The following is a 23,644-nucleotide window of genomic DNA, read 5'->3' as shown; positions in this document are numbered from 1 at the left end:
CATACAACTGCGAAATATTGAAATTGAGGTTTCCCACGACTCCCTTTCCTTAAAATAAGCCAAAATTATCCAACCAGACAAATAAAATATTAAATTAGGCTGAAGTCAGTCTTAACGCGGATTAGGTACGTTCCGCGTAAATCCCAAATACCTACCACATAAATTCCAAAATCCGCGTAAAACCGCATAATACCAAAAACCGTGAAAATGATGTTAGGCCTAGGAAAAACAAGTTGCAAATTTGTGATACTTAGAAAATTTCGGATGATGTCCAAACATTGACCGATTAGAAGCACACTTAAATCATGTCCAATAGAGTTCATATTTGGCATAGTGGCATATTTTGAGATGATGAGCTTTTGCGCAATGTCGATTCTTAAAATTCGATTGTTTGAAAAATTTACTCTCAAAAACTTTCTAAGTGAAAACTTCTAATTTAAAGAAAATCTATATAACAGCTGATCTCGACATTTCATGCATTTTCAAGTCATTTGGCGTTGAAAATAAAAAAAAATTCCAAGGGGCCCATCCTTGGAAAAAAAAATCATGGCATAGAAAATGGTAATGTAGAGGCATTCAAAAGCTTAACCTATTGACCTTCTCGAAATTCGTTAGAAAGAAGTTCGCATATGTACATCCTATAAGCAACCATGTGTACATTAACGGTGAAGTATAATTTCCATGCATGTTCCATCTGTTGATTGCCAGTGAAATCACGCTCTTTATAGGCATGTATTAGCTGATTTGTCCTACCGCTGCCGCACTACGAATCTGTTACATTTATCGATTAGCTGATGATCACACAATTATTGAAATTCATTGTGATAAAGCTTTTGTTATAAATTACCAGACAAACAAATCCTTACGGCACTGTTTTATTTGTACTCGGTAATGGCTACATTTGATTTCAGTACGACCGATTTGCATATGGGCTGTAATCGTAATGACTAACTTGTTGGCCAATCCAGTAGTAACAATTTGGTTTACCGCCTTTCAAACAAATTCATTCGATTATTGCTCTACGCCATCTTACAGCTCATTCATTGTAAACAAAATTATTTATATAATTAACTTTCAACTTTAACTGTTTAAACTTTTATAAGCATACGACACGACACCGAGCTGACGTGCGCAATAACTGATTGCTATCAAGCAAATCTTCCTCCTGAACTTTGACCGATGTTCCAGATTACTAATGCACCTTGGCCAAACTTTTCCTATAGACGTCAGTATGTTAACTCAAAGTTCTACGCAAAGCAACGTTCCATAGACGAGTTTTGAAAGATCTATCATTCATTTTAAAGCGTACGACTGTTTTCTAGAGGTTGATAATTTGCTAGGTTGAGAATCACAAAAGTTTTATACAGTCATTAAACCACATTCGATCGATTAGGTATACGCTTATTGTGCGTAAAAATCGTTGTGTACAAAATTACTTTTTTGTTATAATTTTATATTCTGCACTCTAGTATTTTTAGTTTTCGATTAAATCATGTTCATCATTAGCACCCAGAAACTTTAAACTCTAGAATGATTTAGATATATTCATGTATTACACTAACTCGTTATTTTTGTAACATAATTTGAACTCCTGGTGCATTAAATATACTGTTAAATAACAAAAATCCAATTTTCAAACATGGTTCAATTATAAATATTGCAGTGAAATTTATCTACAAATTTGAAAAACGAGTTTCGTTGTTTTAATTGAATTGAATAAAATACGCAATCTTTTCTGTTCATGAGTTTTTTTTTTTCAGAAATCAGAAATGTGTCGCTAATTTATTCCGACACATGCGTAAAAACACAATCCAGTATACAAGCACATATCATGCTAAAGATTTGGGGCTCTCTCAATCAGCGGGAAATAACCTTTTATCACAACATTGCTGCGTGATACATTTACCCCCGTTCATCGCCTAGCGCGTCTCTTCCACTTGCCGTAATTTTTCATCCAAGAACCGAAACCGCGGCGATCCCGCCAGAACAGTCTGGTTCGCGCTAACAAATAACCACACCTTCTCTACATTAGTGTTTCCACTCTCCATGTTCACAACTTCATTCGCTAGTTTTGTTTAGCTCATCGTCATCAGCCGCCCGCCACTACAGCATCATCCGCCGGTTGTTTGTCCTTGAAATGCTTCCAGGCATCATACGTTAGTAGTTGAGTGCAGTTGCGAATCAGCGGATCCATGTGTGATCGGTGGATGTGTGCTGGCATGACATGTGCATCCACAATGGTTTGTCGTTGCATCACTGTACGCTGAACTAGATATCGCTTATCAACGGGATGTAGTAATGTCAGATTATGCAATCCACGGTTGGCAGCTATTTCTATCAATCAAATATTTCTACTAAATTCTATCTGGTAACAGTCTAGATAACAGTACCTAACTGACTGATTTTTCTTTCTTTTTACTGTTTTAGCTGCCTCAGAACATTTTGGAGAAAGACTAACGAAGAATAAGGAGACACGCCGTTTTTGCTAGTGTACATAACGACACACCGCAGCGCTTGGAAGTGAAGAAGTTATCAGTGCGCGAATTTCACGAGCCAAGAAAGTGCCTCCGCCTGAGAAAGAGTGCAATCAAAAGAGAACGCGCGCGCGAGAGAGAGAGGATCTACATTCCGCTCGCGCATTTCGGAAGTGAATAAGTACAAGCCAACGCAGCGAAAAAGATTTAGTTCGAAGCTTTGCTTCAACGGGTTCAGATCGGGTAGTTGTTCCTTCGAAAGAAGCTGTATTTCTAAGAATCTCGCGTGTCAATCGCTTGACGACCGCTTCCTCAAAGGTAGTTGCAAAGTCAACTGAAAAGTGTGTGATTTTACGAGCAAAAGATCAACAGAGGCAATTGAAACAAAAACAAGTGATAACAGAGTGCACCGAAGTATAGTGAGGATCAATAATAACAACTGGTCGTCGCGCACCCTGATAAAAAAGTGGTGTGATCCAGCTCAAAAGCCAGAGTGTGTGTGAGGAGTGTGCTCAGGAAGAGAGCCCGTAAGTGTTGGTTCGCGAGAAATCGAAGATCCTTCAAGAATCTGATCTGAAGCGCCGCAGGTTGCTGAGGAGTTCAGTCGTCTTCTGGACTTCCTAGTGAGAAGGTGTTCTAAAACTTGCTGAATAGTACAGAAAGGATCCTTCTAAGGACACCAACAAGTGTGTAGTTTCCCTTCGGCGTTAGCTGAACTAACGGTGAGTTTTCATTTAATGGACATAGTTAGATTTAGTCAAGCGGACTTGTGCGTCGACTGGAAAAGCGAAATGAAATAAATTCAAAAGGGGATCGACCTCTTCTGTTTAGGCCCTGGTGTTTAGTTAGCTTCGAATTTTGAACGGTTACGAGCATAGTGTGGTGCAAATTGTGTGTTGATGGGAGCCAAAAATGGCGAGAATGTAACTATTAGCTCGCGAACGCGAATATCCAGCTGTGTAGGATTTAAATCCGTGGCTTTCGCCAGCCACAAACCAAGCAAAAATTAAACGCCGAAACAATGTGAATTTTTTGAAACCCCAACAGCAGCAGCGGTGGCAATGTGAACATGAAAGTCATTCATGCTGGTGGGAGAAAAGTGGCGTGATATTTTGCAGAATCGTCAGTTGAGATTTTGTTAAGCAGATTGTGTGTTAATGGAAGTTGAAGTCGAAGCTAACTGATTCATATAAAACAGCTGAATTACTCTTAACTTCAACATTAATAATAAGAATATAGAAGTTTTTTTAATAATCACTGTACATTTGTTGGTCCGTAACATGCCAAATTTGTTCATTACACTCGATATACAATACATACTTCTTGAATGGCAGTAAGTTAGTGATATAAAAATTAATTCCGTTATTAGTTCAAATTGGTAGCTGGATGTTGTTTTTTATTACTCTATATTTGAATAGTGGAAATACGAAACAAATAACAGATCCATAATACAAAGTTATTTCAAAGAGGGAATTATGATTTTGACATTCGTTTTTTGAATCGTCAACATTTGTTGCTACACTAATTATTCTAGACAACTGATGTGACTATCAGACATAATAGAATCTATTAGCTTCGACCACTAGAAAAAAATTCATGGAAATTAATCGTTTTAAATATTTAGTAAAATTAGGAAAAAATCTTGATATTTTTATTAATAACTTATTTTTGAAACAGTCAAACGAATCCCGAATCGAACTTTGACTTGAATCTTAGAAGAAGTGGAAACATTAACAAATTGCGGAAAACATATCGGAGATCAAATGAATTTGACGGGATCTCATGAGTAGAGCCGTTTGCCTAATTTAAAGGCAGATTGATGTTGTGTGATCATGTTATTTGTATTTTTTGAAGTTCGACATTTCGTTTGATATCGAGCATCATGACATTGACTTCTATGCGTGGAAAGAACTAAAAGCAACCCGTCATTAATTTGTTGCGTTTTCTGATTTTCTCCACAGTATGATATTTTTTTCGGAAAAAATTGGTGCCAATTTTGTAGGAAGGGGTTCGTTACTACTCTTACTAAATGTTATCTGATCAACTCGTACTAAATGTTATGTAATGAATATTCAAAACAAAAAATCCATTATGTCAAATTCCTAACTATTGTTTTATTTTGAACTAAGAAAAATTAGAAGTTTGCTAAACATTAAAAAAAATAAAAAAGTATTTATTGGTTATGAGTTGCATTATTCATAGCAAGTCGTAGTTACTACTTGATTATATAATAATAATTTTGGGTATGCTTTCGCTATTCAGAATTTGATTGATATCTTTGTTGCTATTGACGTACACTAAGTCTAACGGGAAGACTTGGATACAGGAAGTGAAAAACACATAATTTTTCAAGAAGAAACGTTTCAAGCTTTTTTACGGCAATGCTCTCGACGGAAGTGAGCCGATCTATCAATGCAATCTATTTACGAAAACTTAGTATACGAGAAAGGCAAAACAAATGAAACAGATTCAAAGTTATAGAATCCTTCTGCAAGACACGCTAAAACGACAGGCTGCCCTTAAAGGGAGAGGAAAGCTTCTTTGCTGAAAGTTATTTTACCACTCGTCAATAACGATAGTAAATCATACTGGACGAATTTGCCAGAACAGTAAACCTACAGAAATGCTTCAAAAATGCTATTAAAAATCATTTTTCAGCCTCTATATCATGACCCATGGTCATTTCTGAAGAAATATAACTAAACAAACAAGTTATAATGGCTTATTGCAATTTATGTTATGCTATTTTCATTGGGACTGACTTGCGGTTACTTTTCGTTATGGGACAATTCGACTTGGCATAGATTTTCAATTTTCTAGAACGAACTTCCCGTTTTGACTAGCATAGCTAAATCTATATAAGGCTTGCTGAAGTTAATCATCTTTCTCTTGCACGCGAATGGAGGAGATACTATTTGTTTTCATCGGGAAACGCTTCCGCAAGGGATCGTCAGCATCGGGAAGCGTCAGCAAGCTCTATACAAATAGAAAGTGAATCCCGGTTCTAGCTCAAAATTAATTAAAATGCAGATGGTACTGACTTGCGATTCATGGCAGTTCAGTAGTTTTCGAATCTATAAAGGTCAGACAGACAGACAGCAATTCATGTATATAGATTTTCCATTCGTCATTTTTTTGTATCACGCTTTCATACAATGTTTTTGATTTTTCCGGATAAAGACCTGCTAACGCTACTTCTACTGCTGCCTTGAAATTCAACAAGCAATCATAATCTGATTCACTCTTCTTGAGATTTCTATACTCTGGCCTTGTCCTTAAAAAACCAACTTGGAACACAATTGATTGATTGTTTTGCCTTTCTCGTATACTAAGTATACGTAAAGGCTATATGATCGCTTCAAAAACAAACTTTTTATAGAAGGCCCGGAGACCCATAGTGTTATATACCGATCGACTCAGCTCGACGAATTGAGGTGATGTCTGTGTGTGTATGTGTGTGTGTCTGTGCGCACCAACCCAAAAAAAAATTTCACTCATTTTTCAGGTACTTATCCTTAACCGATTCACTCGCAAAAAGTTGCATTCGACGCAGGATACTCTACCATTATTTCCTATAGAAAATTGGTCAGATCGGACTATGGGATCGGAAGTTATGGCCAAAATATCCCTTTTTTATAGAAAAATTGATTAAAAAATGTCACTCATTTTTCAGGCATTTATCCTTAACCGATTTTCTCGCAACAAGTTGTATTCGACGCAGAATGATGTCCCATTGCTTCCTATTGAAAATTGGCCAGATCGGACTATGGGATCGGAAGTTATGGCCAAAATACTTTTTGCCTTATGGCCAAAATACTTTTGGGCTAAAGCTGCAGATCGATAAGCCAACGCCAAATGGAGCATTTACTGGGCTCGATCCTGTACCAATCGCTTTTAGTCGCCCTGAAGGTTAGGATTAGCGCCGTCAGGTCTTGTTCAACTGCAGAAACCATCGTGTACACCTACCACGAAGCCTACGGCCTTGTCCGGTTTATTCATTAAATATTGTCTTCACTTGGAGCTCTTCCGGCATACGAACAACGTGTCCAGCCCACCATAGTCTGCCATGTTGGATGAGCTTACAAATATCCATACTTTGTTAGAATGATATCAATTTTGTTGTTTGACATTCTATGGTTCCATTTTCAACGAAATCGATTAAGTATTTTTGACAGCGATCACGTAGACATCGTCTTCCAATTACGTAGCACTATTATAGAAAAGGCCAAAGCAGTTGGATCTTCCCTTGGAACCGGATTTAAGTATTATGTAACTCAAGAATCAATTGCTGTCTATCCACAAGGTATCACAAATAAATAAAATGGATACATTTAGCCACCTTACCAATTTTGCGCGTATTGTAAGATGATTTTGCATAAGTACACCTACAATAATGATTACAAACAAAAAGCCACAAAACAATGCCCATCCAGCGGAAATTTGCGTCACTCCAGCTTGGGAGCGCCTGTAAAAAACATTAATACCTTACATGAGTATTAACAACTAGCCTTATTACCCCAACAGTCACCACCAAGCACCAACAACAACACATCATCCGATTCCGAATTTGTTCAGCTTTTAACGGAACAACTCACACGATGTATCCATCGACCGAAAACAAAGAGAAAAGAAAAACGGTGAAAAAATACCGCGCGCCTCCCGATCCGACCGCCGTTTGGCCTGAAGAGATGCGATAATTTTTTTTCGCAAACGCAAGCAAACGCGAATGAGAGAACCATAGAATGGCATCAAACTTTACAATAGAGAGCCAGAAAATCAGGTGATGTCTGGCTGACCGGCTGGCTGGGGAGAGCACATTGTGGATCGAACAACTACTACCTACATCAACTACTACCTACATCAACTGTTGTGACGACGATACACATGCTCACTCGACGGAAATATTAAGGAGTTGCCTCCCCCCCCCCTTACATTTGGAGGATGATTACCCGATTTATCAATCGAATTGACTGCCTGTATCTAGCGATGATGGAGCAATCCAAACAACCGGTTAAATCCGGGAGACGAACATGAATGAGTGCAAAAAACGAAGCGTTCCAGAACACTGAGAAAGTCGATTTGCTTCACTATTTCTGGAATATATTACGAGAATTTGTAGAACCGAGCTACATCAAGTTTGACTACATATAGACTTTTCTTGAATCGATGAAAATTTTAAATTTCTAATAACATTTTTCATAAATATCTTTTTTAAATTTACTTGACTTGCTTTGTGGGCGAAGCAATTCCTCGAACACTCTTTCACGTGTAAAATTTTAGTTCTTCAAAATTGTCATACAGCAGTAGTCATACAGCTTTTCACAAATTACGTAACGCTGTAGGAGGAGGGAGGGACCGAGTGTTACGATCCATACAAAAAAATTAACCTTTCACACAAAAAGTGTTACGAGGGGGAGAGTGGGGGTCCAAAATCATTAAATTTAGCGTTACGTAATTTTAGAAAGAACCCTAAGGTTTTTTTTTCAAATACCCTTTGGATGGTTACTCTTCCAGTTCCAGCGCCTACTTACACCGACAATCTTTATTAACTGATTGACAAAAGCGTGTCTGCCGGCACCTTCCACATTTCGCTGTTCTGCACTCACTTCTTCATTGAAGTACATTCGACGGGTCATTAAATTTGCGGAAATTGGTCGATTTCTTTGTTAAGATACTTTGTATTTACCCTACCCATCGAGCAAACGCCATGATCTGGATAGCAACAACGTTGTGTGCGAAGATTTCTGCCACGGATGCGAAAGTTAGGCGGCTACAGTGTTTTGGGGATATACTAATCAACCGGCATAACCGGCTTGGATGAATGAGAACCTCATCTATTGATAAATAAAATAAACATGGTGCTCCGTAAATGCGCGTTGGAGTCACTGATGTGTGATCCTTAGTTTTAGTATACATACACGCACCAGTTCGTCAAAAAGCATTTTTCAAATGCCAAATAAATATGTATACGAATAATGATTTGTAGTAAACGGGAAGCAAATATCAGATGCGTCGAAGCTTTAAAACTGTATTGACGTCATCATCAAAATTCTAAAGCAGTTTATTTGACCAAAATCAAAATGAAAATGTATTCACTCTATTCTGCTCGTCAACCGGAACACAACGAATAGTTTTTGATTTTGCACAAAAAAAAGCTGCTTCTTCGTGTTTGATTTCAATGACAAGGCGGTTGATGAATTCTTGGACGTCAAGATTTGATTGCGATGTTCGATTTTGCAATTTGTTCGAAGACAACATATTTTCAAGGCTAAGGGAAATGCAATGCTGAATATGTCTTTCATATGCAATGCTGATTTTTTTAGACTTAACCTCAGACATAATGTGAGCTTAAACATCAAAAGTTATTTTACGTTTCGTACACATATTATATTTATTCATTGAGTGGTAGTTCTTCAATCCACACAATTTGCGAACATTACACACTAATTCGCCACTATAATAGGTAACTGTGTCACAAAACAAATAAGCAAACAGCTCAACCAATAATCATTCCCATCACCCCACCCATCGAAGTCACTTATCGGTTTTGCACTGTTCTTTTTAACGTTTCATATCATTACACTCCACCTCACATCCTCAAGCACGTGGCCGTGTGACCGTTGTTGGTTCGGTCGCGTACGCTGACGGCCGCGTCGAGGAGACTTGGCCTCTGAAGCCTCCTTAGTAAACTGTGCGATACTGATAATGCGACGACGATTAGGTGATATTGCCCGCGCCGTCGTCGCATCAATCAACCACAATATAGACCCCATTGAAAAAATATCGATCGTCAAGCTACGATCGCGCGTAATAACCTACGCGACTGGCAGAAATTTACCTACGCGATAACAAACGATGGCACACGCGGAGAGATGGGTCGATGGACAGAGATGAGGATGGGAATTTGCTTCCATATGTTACGCAACAGCATCTATAACCTTGTTGAAACATTTTGTTTGTTTAAATTTGTGCAACGTTATTTATTTTAGTCAATTTTTATCATTACAATACTATTGAACAGAATTAATTACCTTCGTCAAGAAGAAAATTTAATGCAATAGATACAACAATAATTGTTCAATTCATATTCAACATGAGAAGTTAGTCACATCCAGGAAGACACAAGTTACTCCAGCCAAGTGCTAAGTATGCAGAGTGAGGATGTTTTTTCTCACACATTTGTTTGCTTCATTATTTGCATACTTAGGTTATTTATATTAACAGCGTTGTGTGTCGTAATTTATATGGATTCGTGTTTACATGTAATGTAACACGCGCTACGATTTCCAATAATACTAAATACTGATACAGCAAGGAAGTCGGAACTAAATGCTGATACCCACATTATTATAACGAGCAGCTAGGCAGTGATTTTTTGTAGCTACAGCGAAATTGAATAACAAATGTAGTCAATGGACACTGGACAGTCAAGACGATCATATACAAGGCCTATGGTTAAATATTAGAAAAATTAGCAAATATAGAACTGATGTGCTATCATGGCCAAGTACTAAATTGAACAATTGCATTTAATAGTGCAGAAAACCCAATTAATATATTTACTCTTGATAAGGCATCGGATTTTGAAATATGGTAAAGCTCGAAGATTTCGTGATCACAGGAAACACTACATAACATGATCTCAAAAGTAGAGCTTACTAAACTGATGGCTTCGATCTTTTGAAGCGCGTTCGATCGAAACAGAAAAAGATCATTAACCTACAATCAAGAATAACATTTTACGGCCTTGTTAATTTACTGTTGGAAATGACCATATTTTTTGCTATTTCAAGTAAGAAGACATTATCACTATTACATTTCCCTGACTATGAAGCAATTTTAAATAAATTAGTTATTTAGTATCCCTTGTAATATACTATCTAGACAAAGCCAGAGCTATTATGATGTTCTAAGACTACAAATCATTTTTTCCTAGTCTAAAACATATAATAACTAATTCATTTACACACCTAACCATTTTGAGCCATCGAACTAACAGTAGGGCGATTTCCTTCCAGAAATTCAGCAAAGATGCTTTCAACAAATTCGGACGATTTTCTTTCAGAAATTGAGACGAATTCATAAACTCACTCCCCTCCATCAGTTTCCACCGATTCATTCGGTTCATTTATGACATATATTCGAATACAGAATGCATTGGTGGGGTAAATTTGTTTAGGAGACTTGTAGGACAAAATGGCTCAACACATACAATTTTTATTGGGCTTCAGACAAATTTTTGTGAGGAGCTCAGTCGGAATCCATCCAGAACCTTCCTCTTGGGAATCGAATTTCCATCGTTTTGAAGTTGTTGCAGTTTACGAATTGCTGATAAAAAGCATTGAAGTTATCGATCGTTTACTGTAGTGTACATCAATCGATTTCCCTCGAAAATTACAAAGCATTGCAATCTGGTAAAAATCAATCACGTTTTCCTAAACCAAAATTATTAATATTAAGAAATTAACTTGCACTCAGCTCTAAGCTCCAACTATGAAAGATATCGATGGTGAATTTTCTCAATGTTTCTCGAAAACATATTTGCAACTAGCTATGCATAATTTATTTATTTTTACCATCTTCAACATTTGTTTGTTACACAGATTGTATAATAAAGTGGGGCGCAGTTGTATGGAAAAACGCAAACTTCGTCCGATCAAGTGAGATCAAGGTTTTTCTGAATCGTTTTGGGACCTCAACCAACTGTGCAAAATATGGGCTCGATTGGTTGTAACCTCGCATGCCGCATCGCGTTTTAAATTTACATGGAGATTAATATGGGAAAACGTACTTTTTAAAATTTTTGCTCTTAGCGGCTTCAATTTATCATCAATCACGTGACTCAATACGTTAGCATATAGTCTGGAAGATGCTGAAAGACTTTGCCGAAGAAGGTACGTAGCTGGAAGGTCTATAAACAATGTTATTACGTTTCGAAAATTGATTGTTTAAACCATATGCAAGAAATCAATGTTTCTGCCAGCACTACCGGACAACCTATGGTTATCGAAGGGCAACACTCATCTTCCTTCTTGTCGGATTTTTTTCTTTGTGAAATAATTCCGGATAACTCCCATTAGCTCAATAGCCCTAGAAGATCAATTATTGTGAAGTAACACTCAGTTAAATTGTTGGTCTACGTAGTACGGCAGTGCTGGCAGAATAAACGATTTTTTGCATATGGTTTGAACACTCAATGTTCGAAGCGTTATAACTTTTTTCGTAAACGTTCCAGCAACGTGCCTTCTTCAGCAAAGTTTTTCGGCATCCTTTGGGTTATACTTTTACGCAATGTGCCACTTGGTTTACGATGAACTGAAACCTCTAGTAGTAGAAATGCAAAAATACACGTTCTCCAATACTAATTTCCATACAAACTTCAAACGCAATGCGAAAAGCGAGGAAGCAACCAATCGGTCTCAAATTCTGCACAGTTGTTCAGGACCCAGAATGGCTTCGAAAAACAATTGATTTAAAAAAATGACCCACTCTATTGTATAACTTTACTAACTTATAAGGTGTGATGTTGTATTCCAAGGGAGTTTGGCAGAAGGAAGGTCGTGCGATATATACCATCACAAATATTGCCATCCACTCACTTTCAAATCGACTTCTATAAAAAAAATTCTGCATGACTGCCGTATCCTAATGGAACTATCAATTCTATAACTTCGCCTCTAACTCTATCATGAACATGTACGCCTAAGTTTTGAAAATGATATTAGCATTTCCATATCATCAAATTACAGATTCCGAATTCAACCTTCAAGATCATCAAAAATTTGTATTGTGATGCAATTATAGGCAGACATTGTTGAAGGGCAGACATTATTGAAGGGCAGACATGGTTGATTAAAACTACTACGTTGTCAGCTATTTTTCCGAATATGTTTCCCAATTAGACGTCCAATTGCGATTATATAAATACACTCTCGCAACGTAATGTTTTTGTTTACATTTCTACTATCACGCCACGGTCTATAGCGACGATCATCCTCATTTCCTTGCCGCTTGTGTTGCCTTGAGCCTGAACTTGTGACCGGTTGTTTGATTTGAACCGGGATTATCAGTCCCGTTGGTTATGTAAGGTCCTGAAATCATAACAATGTCGATTTTATTGAAATAAATGCGAAAGGAACGTTATTTTAGATTTATTTGGATGACTAGACGTTACGTAAGTTCTGTATTATAAACATGGTTCGTAATGCACACTCAATTTCAGGGGCACGGGATGCTCCGTCACTTAAATTATCGGGGAGAAATCGCTTTTCGGGAAAGAAAAACAGCCTGGAGAGTGATAACCATAACCTCACTTCAATTGCCGCCAAACGTTGGTTTGTTCTTTTTCTTTCATATTTGAGTCTTTTCGTGGCATCATCAATGCAAATGGTGGTAACGTATGTGGAACAAGTATGCTTTGATACAGATAGCATGGTGATGTGGTTATGTGGTTAGAGTTAGTGCATCCGTACGGCTATTATTGTTACTATTCTAGGTTCGAATCCCGGCGTGTTCATACAATTTTGTAATTGTTCTGCGATAATTCTAGCGAAAAATGAGTGAGAGGTGTAAAAGTGATAAAACGAGAAAGGATTTTTTTCGTTTATCTTCTGTAATTATAGAGAAAAGATTGATGGGAGAAAGATTATCCTCAAAATAAAAAACGAAAAAAGATTCTCCCTCGGCCCGAAAAACGCTTGCTTTGGACTCATTGAAACGAAAAGTCGAAACCCTAATAAAGTTAAAGTTTATGGTTAAATTAAAAAAAAAATGATTTAAAAAAATCTGATAAGACGAACGGAAAGTCCATGTATTTTCTAAGGTCCTAGATATTTTGGACAAACATTTTTGAATCGGGTTCATTTCAGATGATTTTTGTATTCTGCAGTCACTCGCAAAATTAAGATTAATTGAATTGAATTATCTTTATTTACGAGATTTTCGGCCCTAGGCAGTTAAGATTAGATTGGATTAGACAAATGGATGTAAAATTTCAAAGACAACCTGCTTGTTCCCTAGGGTTCTTTTAATTGATTTCAATATTTTTTTATTCTGTTATCCATACGAGTGTAAAATGTTTAAAAATGTTAAAAATTAACGCAAAAACGTCCTATAAGGTACCTACTGATTGAATTTAGATCAAAATGCAAAAAAAAAGTTAAAAGCAGTAACATTGCTTTGTAAAATACATTCAGGGCAGCTGGGCAACACAGTTACGGTACATTGAAACTATCTTCGGAGTACTGTCTTACACTCTTTAGATAATCGGAAACGGGTAGAAAATATGAAGAAATTGAGGAAACCCAGCTGGTAGCTAATAAAAATAGATGTAAATAAACAGAGAAAACGGTAGATGTTGAGGATGATTTAAATAAAAGCTAGTAGAACTATATCTAAAATTAGTTTAAAAGATGCACTCAATTTTGCAAGTAACAGTATGTATGCGCTTTAATATGTAATACGATCCCTACAAAATTAGATCGCCAAAGACAACGACTATGCAGGAATTCCTTTGACCCAACGATGCTCAAATACCTATTAGGAGTTCGATGACCATAGAGAGCATCGCCATTTCAAAGGCCAAACTCAAAAGATTTGTTGTTTATTTTCTGTGCTAAAACGCCAGTTGATTTCAAGCCGCAACTCTTTCAGCCAGCACACCTGTTTTTTTTTATTTTGGCAAACCCCTCCAAAAATCGCAAACCAAATGAGGTAACCTAGAGCCGAGGCACAGCTATTATGGATTTGTTATTGCTGCTGCGCAGATGGCTTTCTCCGGTCAAACTGCGGCGCGAGTTTTTTATTTTCATTTTTCTCATTCAAGACGATGAAACCAAAAACAGAGCGAATTTTGAACTGCTCAGCCAAACTTACATCATTCGTTTGTTGATGTGATGAATGTGGCATGACAATCAACTATGCGCTCCAACGACGCGATCCGCCGATCGCCTCCGTTAGTCAGTCAGTCATCAGGGGCGTAAACATTTGCGAAACAGATGCGAAATCAATGAAGAGTATCTTGATAGGTATGAAAGCATTCCATTGAGTTTAAACTTGAATAAAACCGAATAAGAAGTTTCGTGTTTTCGAATATTATTTCTTAATTTTGAACTGTTACACGTAATCACATAAGAGTTTGGTCATACACTTTGTAACACGTACACGAGACTAACACGACGATTATTTTATGCCCAGGGAAATAGAGAAAATTTCCAACCCGAGAATTTCCTTGAGCGGAAAATCCTACCAACAGTATTTACGTGTTTCAAATTGACGGTTTTGTTCTTACAAATTTTGACTCTCGCCTGAGCCTACCAAATAAACGAACTTGGAAAAAAAAATTTTGACTCGACAATTATTTATATTTTTTGACTTCAATAGATGAGTGCATGTGGTGGATATGTCAGATGGATTAGTTTTTCTTGCTTTGTCAAACAATTTTTGGAAAAAAAAATCTGAGATAATGGATTTAGGTAAATGAACTTATAAATAAAATCATCAAATTAAAAAAAAAAACGTAGCTTTTAATATATATTGAATTTCTTTTCCAAGTTAAACTTAATACTATTTAAGGTCACTCCTGACGGAATCCAAGTTCCAAAGTGCTCGTGTTTTCGGGGGCACACCACTCAGTTCAGAGGCGGTGCACAACTGTCATTTTTGTTGATTTAGCTTTGCTGCGTCGCAGCATGCGTGAAATAATAAAAATGACAGTTGTGCGTTGCTTCCATATCGAGTGGTGTGCCCCCGAAAACGCGAGCACTTTTAAACTTGGATTCCGTCAGGAGTGACCTTAACGTGCTTCACAGTCAACATTTGATATGTAAATATTATTCGATATTCCAGTATTACACGAAACCGTTTAAATATAATTCAATGTCCATTTCAGATCCAAATTCAAATGGATAACGTCAGAATTCGTTTTCAAAATTATTTTGCGATCTAACATGCGGAAAAGTTGGTTTTCAACAGTACTGATCTACTGTACAAAAACAATAGATGAGGGCTAGAATTGCAATTTGTTGGTTCCCTTCGATTGAGAGCATTGGTTGTGATTACAGAAAACATTTCAGTTCTAAAATAAAAAAAAAACTTGAGCTGAGGTTAAAATCCGCATATCTTTCAGAGCCTAAATGCATCATCATAATTAACGGCACATTTATTAGTTTCTTATCTTATTTCCTATTATCAGCAATTTCCAGACACGTCAATGAACGTTACTGGATCGATTGTCTACCAAATTTTGCAAATTAACCCAAGCTGATATTGGTATCAGATAAACCAGTGGTCCCCAAAGTGCGGCCCGCGGGCCGCATGCGGCCCTCGAAGCCTTTTCCTGCGGCCCGCGAAGGTTTTCAGAATCTACACTACATGTGGCCCGTTGATAACCTTTAGATGATCCGAAACGCTTCTAATCATCCTCAGTTGTTTGTTATACTTAGGGAATCTGCCAAGTTCACATAATAATGATCATGATTAAATAAAAATTAAATTTAGAGAAATCGATCAATACAGTTACGCCCCTATGATTCTAAGCGTAAGAATTTATCACTTCAAAGATGCTACGTAGGCCAACTTCGATGGTATTGCCCCGGGCTATGAAAATAGCAACTTCGTCCATTTTTTCGCAGATTCAAACGAACTAAATGTTAAACTTCTGGTCAAACTAATATTGCCATATACTGCTCTGAAATGAGGAAACTTTTAATACAAGTTAGGGTTCGGCACAATTTAAATTTGCTTTATTTTTAACTCCATAAAATAAACTGAATATCAACATACTTTACGCTACTTCTTTTGACTCCGGGGGCTACATTGGATTTTTGATTTTCTAAAAAAAGTAAACGGATAAAATATCAAATTTGAAACTGAAAGTTGCTATCCAACTATCAACACGACACTCGGATGGTGATAATGGCAATTTGAGAGTAATTTACGTTATGATTATTGTTTCAAAATATCCAAAATAGCCCCCGATTTGTCAAAAGAACCCTCGAACGATGGTACCTAAAATATTTAACAAAGTCAAGAATTTTCCCATGCTCCGATTAGTTGATGAATAAAAGGTTTCTGTAAAATTCAATTGATCAGAAATCTAGAAACACGGTAAATATTGAGGAATTCAAATTTATTCGATTTCTATTCAAAACTACTGGCAAGTTCACCTGGCTTTGTTTGTCGTTATTTGACACGACAAGTTATGATCAATGGTTTCTCGAAGGCTAATTTTTGATCTGTTCAATGGCACAGAATTGGAGATTTCAAAACTTTGAATGTCCAAATAGGAAATAAAATTATCAGTTTCTTTATTCCATGCATTTAGGCACATATTGGAACCCTTGAACTGACAGAATAAGGTTAAGGAATTGTTACTGTTTGTGTAGTGAACAATTATCCTTAAAAAAATTCAGAATCCTAGAATCGGAAAACATATGATCATTTGGGAAAATAGATTAATACCTATATGTTCTGCGAACAATGCTAAAAAGTCAGCTACGGTGATAAAACCCGAAAAAAAATGTTTTTTACAAGTCTTCTACTTCAGATTTAACACAGATAATTAATGTGAAACAGATAATAAAAATAATTTTGATTCAGCTGTAAAATTCTACATGAAACGAAGAACAAAGCTTGCAAATGTACTGCGGCCCGCTTCAACAATTCAAAATTGCTATGCGGCCCTAGATAGTACGCATGCTGAGGACCACTGAGATAAACAATAGCTTACTTGTATTATAACGCATAGCTGATAATAATAAATCTTTTTATCCACGTTGTATACTATGTACCACGTTTTACAATGGGTTCTAGAGGTAACATAAAGTTGAAACACAGCCACATTTTCAGAAAAAATATTTTAACTCGTCTTAGACGGTTGATTGAAACACAGTTAATCACCATTTTCGTTCAAGTCATCCCTAAGAAGTGGCATTGCCTATACAAACTATAAGGGGATAGCCTTATGATAGGCTATATGAACTGTAAAGTGTAGACGTATGACAAACTCATGCATAAAATAATCGCTAAAAATAGTAGTAGATACGACAGCCAAATCCCGTAAATATATTTTCATTGCGTATTGCGCATTTTGTCAACATCAATTCGTTTGCTGTATTCATAGCTAACCTTTTCTTTTTAGGATTCTTATCATGTTTGGGCACCCGAATCAATTAGTGCCATTTGGCATTAACGATTCGACGTCTGTGTCTGGAGTGAACTTGGGACAAATCACTACCAATCATGTTATTGCCTACTTTCAGGCTTTCTTGTTAGATCCAGACACATAATCAACAAACAAAACATACTCAATCTAACACAAATGACACAGATTTAATTGAATATTAACAAGTATTCGAACTAAATAAAACCAACCGTAACCCAATTTCCACCAAGCTACAGAATTTTTCATGGATCGATTCCGAGATCCATGAAAAATCGTTAACCGTGTTTCTTGCAAAGCATTGAACAGAAACGTAAATAACGGATTAACGAACTACTATAGTACAGTCGCCTGTCCACATCTCGATATTAAAGGGACCATCGAGATAGGGAGAGATCGAGGAATGGAAGGACAATAGACGAATCCAAGTAAAAATAAGAAGAAGACACACGACGGTGTTAACTTTGACAGATCCTACAGCACAGCATAGGAAGATCATTTTAAAATGCTTATAATAAATTCTAGACAAATTGTAATTAAAATCTGATTAATGTAGGGTTCGGAAAAAGTTCTGAATTACATATTCGGAAGCTTATCTCAATTTTTTGAATATTTTCCAAAAATGTATCTATCATACAGTTCCGAACTTTTTCCGTATCATGCTTCAAACAGATTTTAATTACATTTTGTCTAGAATTTATTACAAGCATTTTAAAATGATCTTCCTATGCTGTGCTGTAGGATCTGTCAAAGTTAACACCGTCGTGTGTCTTCTTCTTATTTTTAGTTGGATTCGTCTATTGAAATGGGTACTAGATCCAAAAAAGCTTGTTGCTATGAAAAACGACAACAAAACAAAAGTCATATCATGTTGTTGATATGTTTGTTATTATCCACAGATGGTCTAGTAGCCTAAAAATTTGAACATATTGATATAAGGAGAGTGAATCCAGAGTAAAATATGATCAGAACCCATCGAGATAGAGAGACATCGAGATAAGGAGGTTATCGAGATGTAGAGTGCCCAAATGTATGTAGTTTGAAGGGACCGAGGAAACCATCGACAAAGGGAGAAATATCGAGATACAGAACATCGAGATGTAGGGAGTCGACTGTAGTTATAAGTTATAGTTATAACTTAAACAAGAAGACATATTACATACTGTACCGCTCATAAAAAATCTATTCGCTTATTTTTAATCGCATCAGAAAATGAGTTCCAGATAGTCGCCTAAGAAAAACAGAAAAAAAATCGGCGGACACGTGGTGGATTGTGGCGATGAATGCTTCGATAGCACGTGCTATTTGTTTTTTTTTAACTATCATTTATTTGGAAAATGCTATTTGTTCTACGGATACATTTTTCACATCTATAAGAGCCATTTTGTTGCAAGGCACAATACATTTGTGGGTCATTTAGTTGCGCGCAATTGTAACAGACCCACGTTGGGCGCCAGTGTAACAATCCCCACGTTACAATTGTTTCATACAGTAGGCGCACAACGCTGAACGCATTAGTTACAATTTTTCAAACAAACATAAAGATTCAAACAATCAATATGTAACAAATATTGAATTCAAATAATGCACGTTCTCTTTTGGGGCCCTGAGAGAGACGTCTAGGTGGTGCCTATTACGGCATATGACGAGGTTTCATATGAGATCTTGGTCCATCAGCCAAATCCCGCAAATATATTTGCATTGCCTTTTGTCTGCAGCAAATAGTTTGCTACATTTACATTCATAGCTGACTTTTTGTGTAGGATTATTATCCTATTTGGGCACCTGAATCAATTAGTGCCATTTGTCTGGATCGAACTTGGGACAAATCACTACTAATCATGTTTTTGCTACCTTCAGGCTGTCTTCTTAGATTAAGACACATAATCAACAAACAAAACAGACTCAATCTAACACAAAACGAACTGTAACAATCTTCTAGCTATGAACTAAATTGATAAAATATTGCCGAAAAAGTTTATATTAAAAAAGAAGAAGGTTGTGTCTGAATCACGACCGTCAATTGGACGTAGGATTACGTGAAGTGTAAATATTTTATTTTGAAATTCTTAATATGAATATGTTCTGAGGCGTACCATGCGGCTTTTCTGTATTGATTATTGTTAGAAAATTCAAATGTGTGTTCACTAGACGCCATGAATTCCTGAGTTTGTGTTTGGTAATTTAGAGACAATTCCTTCAACTTGTATATAATGGTGGTCCGAAAAAGGATCGATTTATCTCGAGAGAAAATTTCTTTTCATAAAATGCTGGTCCTGCAAGAGGCAGATTTTCGTTAAACGCTTTTCTGCTCACCAACAGCAATCCGAACCTTGAGTAACAATTGTATTGCAACAGCTGAGTGCTGCCGTGCGGCCCTCGTGTCTGCTCTCCGGGAGGACTTGATTGAACTGAAGATTTCAGAGTTTTTTTTAACAGTTCAACAGTTTTTAAATCAAATTATCAATAATTTTACACCTTTTGTTTTTAATAGAATCTCTAAAAATTTGTGGGAAGACGGCTGAGTTATTGACCAAAACTTCCTGACCACTTTTCGTGACAGTCTCAAATTTGAATCTGCAGAATGACCCTATCTTTCCGAAGTCGGTAATCATACGTCAGCTTGACTTGTAAACGAAAAAAAGATTATCTTGAGAAGTATATGGAAAACTGAATGATGAATGCGATTTTTGGTAGATTAAAGAAAGAATTCTACACTTCATTGCTTTGAAATTCGTCATATTAAAAAGTCATGGAAAGCTATTTGAAAAGAAGGAGCACCCATGTTAGCGGGTAGAATCGAAATTGATGCCTTATTCTTTGCTTTTGAGAAGGTATCTCAGGAAAATGGTACAGTTCCCCTGGTTGCAATCAATAACACCGCAGCTTATCAATTGTTCGCGTTCCTATATGTATCGAACCTACAATAGCTCCTTCGAAGTTAATCGCATCTATGATACCGGCTAATCAGCTCATCCTTCTCAGCTTATCAATTGACTTCAGTGGCAAGCCAAATTTGCCAAATTTGGCAAGAAAAAATACTTCCGTAGTACGAACGAATACAATGAAGTGACGACGTGTGCCAATTCAGGGGAAGATAACAACAGAGACGACTGTCACCCGAGAGATCACAATCATTCGAATAATTGAATTAATCGAATCAGCGAACGTTGGATACAACCCTCGTGGTGTCGCGTCGTCGACAGCTATTTGTGGTGTTCCACGCAAGCTACTATACCAAAGACCAATCAAAACGATTCCAATTGATCAAAAAGCATGCCGGTATTCCGTCTCCGTGGAGATCGTTGAGGTATCGGTCAATTGGTCGCTGTAATTCTTCTTTGTGGTATTACGTTTGCAGTGGAACTTAGTCTGTTTTTAAAATTATTCGACTACATATAATACCTATATATCCATATTTCCAGTTTTCAATTATGTGACAAGAACGACACTCTCTTTCGAAAAGTGAACCAATATTATCTGGGGGGTTGTATATTTGTTTTCTTTGTTCACCAAGCGTCACAGAAATTCCAGTCCCAGTGAAAAACCGCTTACAAATATATTGAACTGTTCCCGACTAATGGGTTAAATGTTAACTGCATTTATAAGGATTCAAATGCTAATTGATTTTGTTTTGTTGTGCCTCTCCCCCCATTTGCAGATAGACTAGACGTCGCCCGGCACCACTTCGCACGCTAGCAAGAAGGACCAACCCAATCGCACCGATCACAGCGGACCAAGCCGCCATTCCTTCCCGCGGAAAGCGTTCCAAGCAGAAGAAAACACGACGCAACAAAAGCGCAACGATGCCAGCCCGATTCGACGACGCCACTACTGACACCCGCCGTGGTGTCCCCAGGGACCTGGGGGGACATCCCGATGGTTTTCAGATTCAGGATGACATCTGCATCACAGGCTTCTCCGGCCGGCTGCCGGAAAGCTCCAGCATCGAAGAGTTCAAGCGCAACCTGATGGAGGGCGTGGACATGGTCAACGACGATGATCGCCGGTGGCCCAAGGGCCTGTACGAACTGCCGACCAGGATCGGCAAAATCAAGGACGAAGATCTGCAAAACCTGGACGCGGAGTTCTTCAAAATTCACCAGAAGCAAGCGGAGTGTATGGATCCGCAGATGAGGATGCTGCTCGAGTGTACACACGAGGCGATTATTGATGCAGGTGAGTTACGATATTTGTTTTACTTCCCATTTGATCTGATTATAGACTTTGATGTTACATGCCGTTTCTGCATGTAGTTAAACGTTTTTCATCTTGCGCTCGACGCAATTGTTTCTCCAATAATTTCGAAACCCAGCGTAATATACTCTAGCATTCTGTGTTCAATAAACATTGTCAGAAATGCTTGCATCAGAATGTTGGCACTCCTTAACCTTTCGGGACTGGCATAAACGTAGGTAACGCACGCAGTCTCACCAGTGTTGTTTATAATAAGCATGGTGTTATATTTTTTACGATGGTTCGGGTCCCCAATGGTTAAAAGTTGTGCATGTGTGGAGATGGCTATCCTGACCAATATATAGCCGTTACCTACAACAACTCTTAGTTGTTCAAAGCGAATTTGTGGGTTTTTGTAAATAACGATTCAAACGTCAATTTGAACCTCGCAAATTGACGTTTGAATCGTTATTTTAATAAAAAATATTCAGTTCCGATGCCAAAAAAACAGCATGTGAGGTGGTATAAAGTTGACGTACCATGCGTCCCCACCGTTGTACAGCGGCAGACTTTTGGGAGGGCAAATGTTCGAGATAACACTACAAAGTACGCTGTAAGTCTTCAACGCTTTCAAACCAAAATTTTCAAGTGACGAACCTTGGATCTCAAATTTCAATTTTCTATTTTCAATCAAAATAATTTACAACAAATATTGCAAATTATGATCATCCCGACTTTTTCGTTTTTGATTAGAATGGCATTTTATTGGGTGATTTATTGGCGGTCTCGCCCAGCAGCAATTTTAGTATTCATGGTCCAGGGGATCCAACTACAATTCCGATAGGAGTGTACCATTAAAGTCGACCAAACATAACCAACCAATCGTTCGATTTACAACCTAATGGTTCATCATAATGCGTCTTTGCCGATGACCTTGCGTTGCGATGGCTAGCTTGCAATTAGCCATTATCTATCGGCTATCCAAGGTAGGGAGCAAAAAAGCCCAACCACATGAACACAAACCCGTTTGCCCGTCGCTGGGGCAACGATATATGGCACCACCAGCGACCGGATGATGAAAGGTACCTATCCCAGCTTTGCGTAGTGCGCGCAGACGGAAATCTCATCCCACGATGACGCACATAGTACGTGAGGGGTAGCTTCGACGATCGATTATTTGCTTTCGATCCATGGTGTACGTAAATACTTCTAAAGTTTGTATGCTTTTTGCTCTGCCGCGCGCTGTAAGTTATTCAACTCATCTTCGTCATCTTGGGTGGAAATTGCGGTGCAGGGTAGGGAATCAGGTAGAATGTAGTACATACAGATCCAGGAAGGCTTCGCACATATTGTAGGGACTATACAAATACACTTGTATGCCCGAATAGTTATTATCGTTACTGATGCTTTTTCATCATTAATAAATTACAAAAAAATCAGTTTTAAGTACGTTCAATGAGGTACAGGTCAGGTTCTAATCGTTACAACATACTTTCGTAAACGCAAAATGTTCAATCTTTCATTACATACCGTTGAACAAACAATAACTAAAGACATTGTTGCTAAAGGAATGGTTATCATTTTGACTATATAAATATATCATAAGGATCGAACAGGATCGGAAAGTTTAATTGGATAATAAATTCAATAGACTTTTTTTTAACTAAGCAGTCCCTATTCGATTTTGGCAACATCCGATGTTTGCAACGAAATTTTTATTTTTATTTTTGAAATTATTTATAAAACGTATAAAACTTATTTTCTGTTTAAAAAACTGCCTAAATATCAAACTAGCGTAAAATAATCGCACAAAAAAATCAAGAAAATGCTTAGA

At 37.3% G+C, this 23,644-nt stretch overlaps 2 protein-coding genes across 4 annotated transcripts in view; one reads left to right on the top strand and one right to left on the bottom strand.

The window, feature by feature from the left end:
• Positions 1 to 23,644, bottom strand: part of LOC134212535 (exonuclease 3'-5' domain-containing protein 2-like) — a 31,868-nt gene that overhangs the window by 4,217 nt on the left and 4,007 nt on the right. Inside the window, exon 1 of one of the 2 annotated variants that reach the window (XM_062690495.1) lies at positions 2,391 to 2,500. The exons of the other annotated variant lie outside the window; for it this stretch is intronic. The gene's annotated coding sequence lies outside the window, so the exon portion shown is untranslated. Of the gene's footprint in view, positions 1 to 2,390; positions 2,501 to 23,644 lie in introns of those variants that run through there. 2 annotated transcript variants of the gene reach the window in all.
• LOC134212534 (fatty acid synthase) overlaps positions 2,726 to 23,644 on the top strand; it is a 33,576-nt gene continuing 12,657 nt past the window's right edge. The window contains exons 1-2 of one of the 2 annotated variants that reach the window (XM_062690492.1): positions 2,726 to 3,196; positions 21,300 to 21,813. In XM_062690492.1, coding sequence (XP_062546476.1) covers positions 21,441 to 21,813 — 373 coding nt within the window. In that variant the 5' untranslated portion in view covers positions 2,726 to 3,196; positions 21,300 to 21,440. Of the gene's footprint in view, positions 3,197 to 21,295; positions 21,814 to 23,644 lie in introns of both variants that reach the window. The other variant, XM_062690491.1, reaches the window with a different exon arrangement.

Source organism: Armigeres subalbatus, chromosome 2, assembly GCF_024139115.2.
Source record: "Armigeres subalbatus isolate Guangzhou_Male chromosome 2, GZ_Asu_2, whole genome shotgun sequence".
Lineage (NCBI taxonomy): Eukaryota > Metazoa > Arthropoda > Insecta > Diptera > Culicidae > Armigeres > Armigeres subalbatus.
The sequence above is the reverse complement of the archived record's forward strand: the minus strand, read 5'-3'. Positions and strand labels throughout refer to the sequence as shown.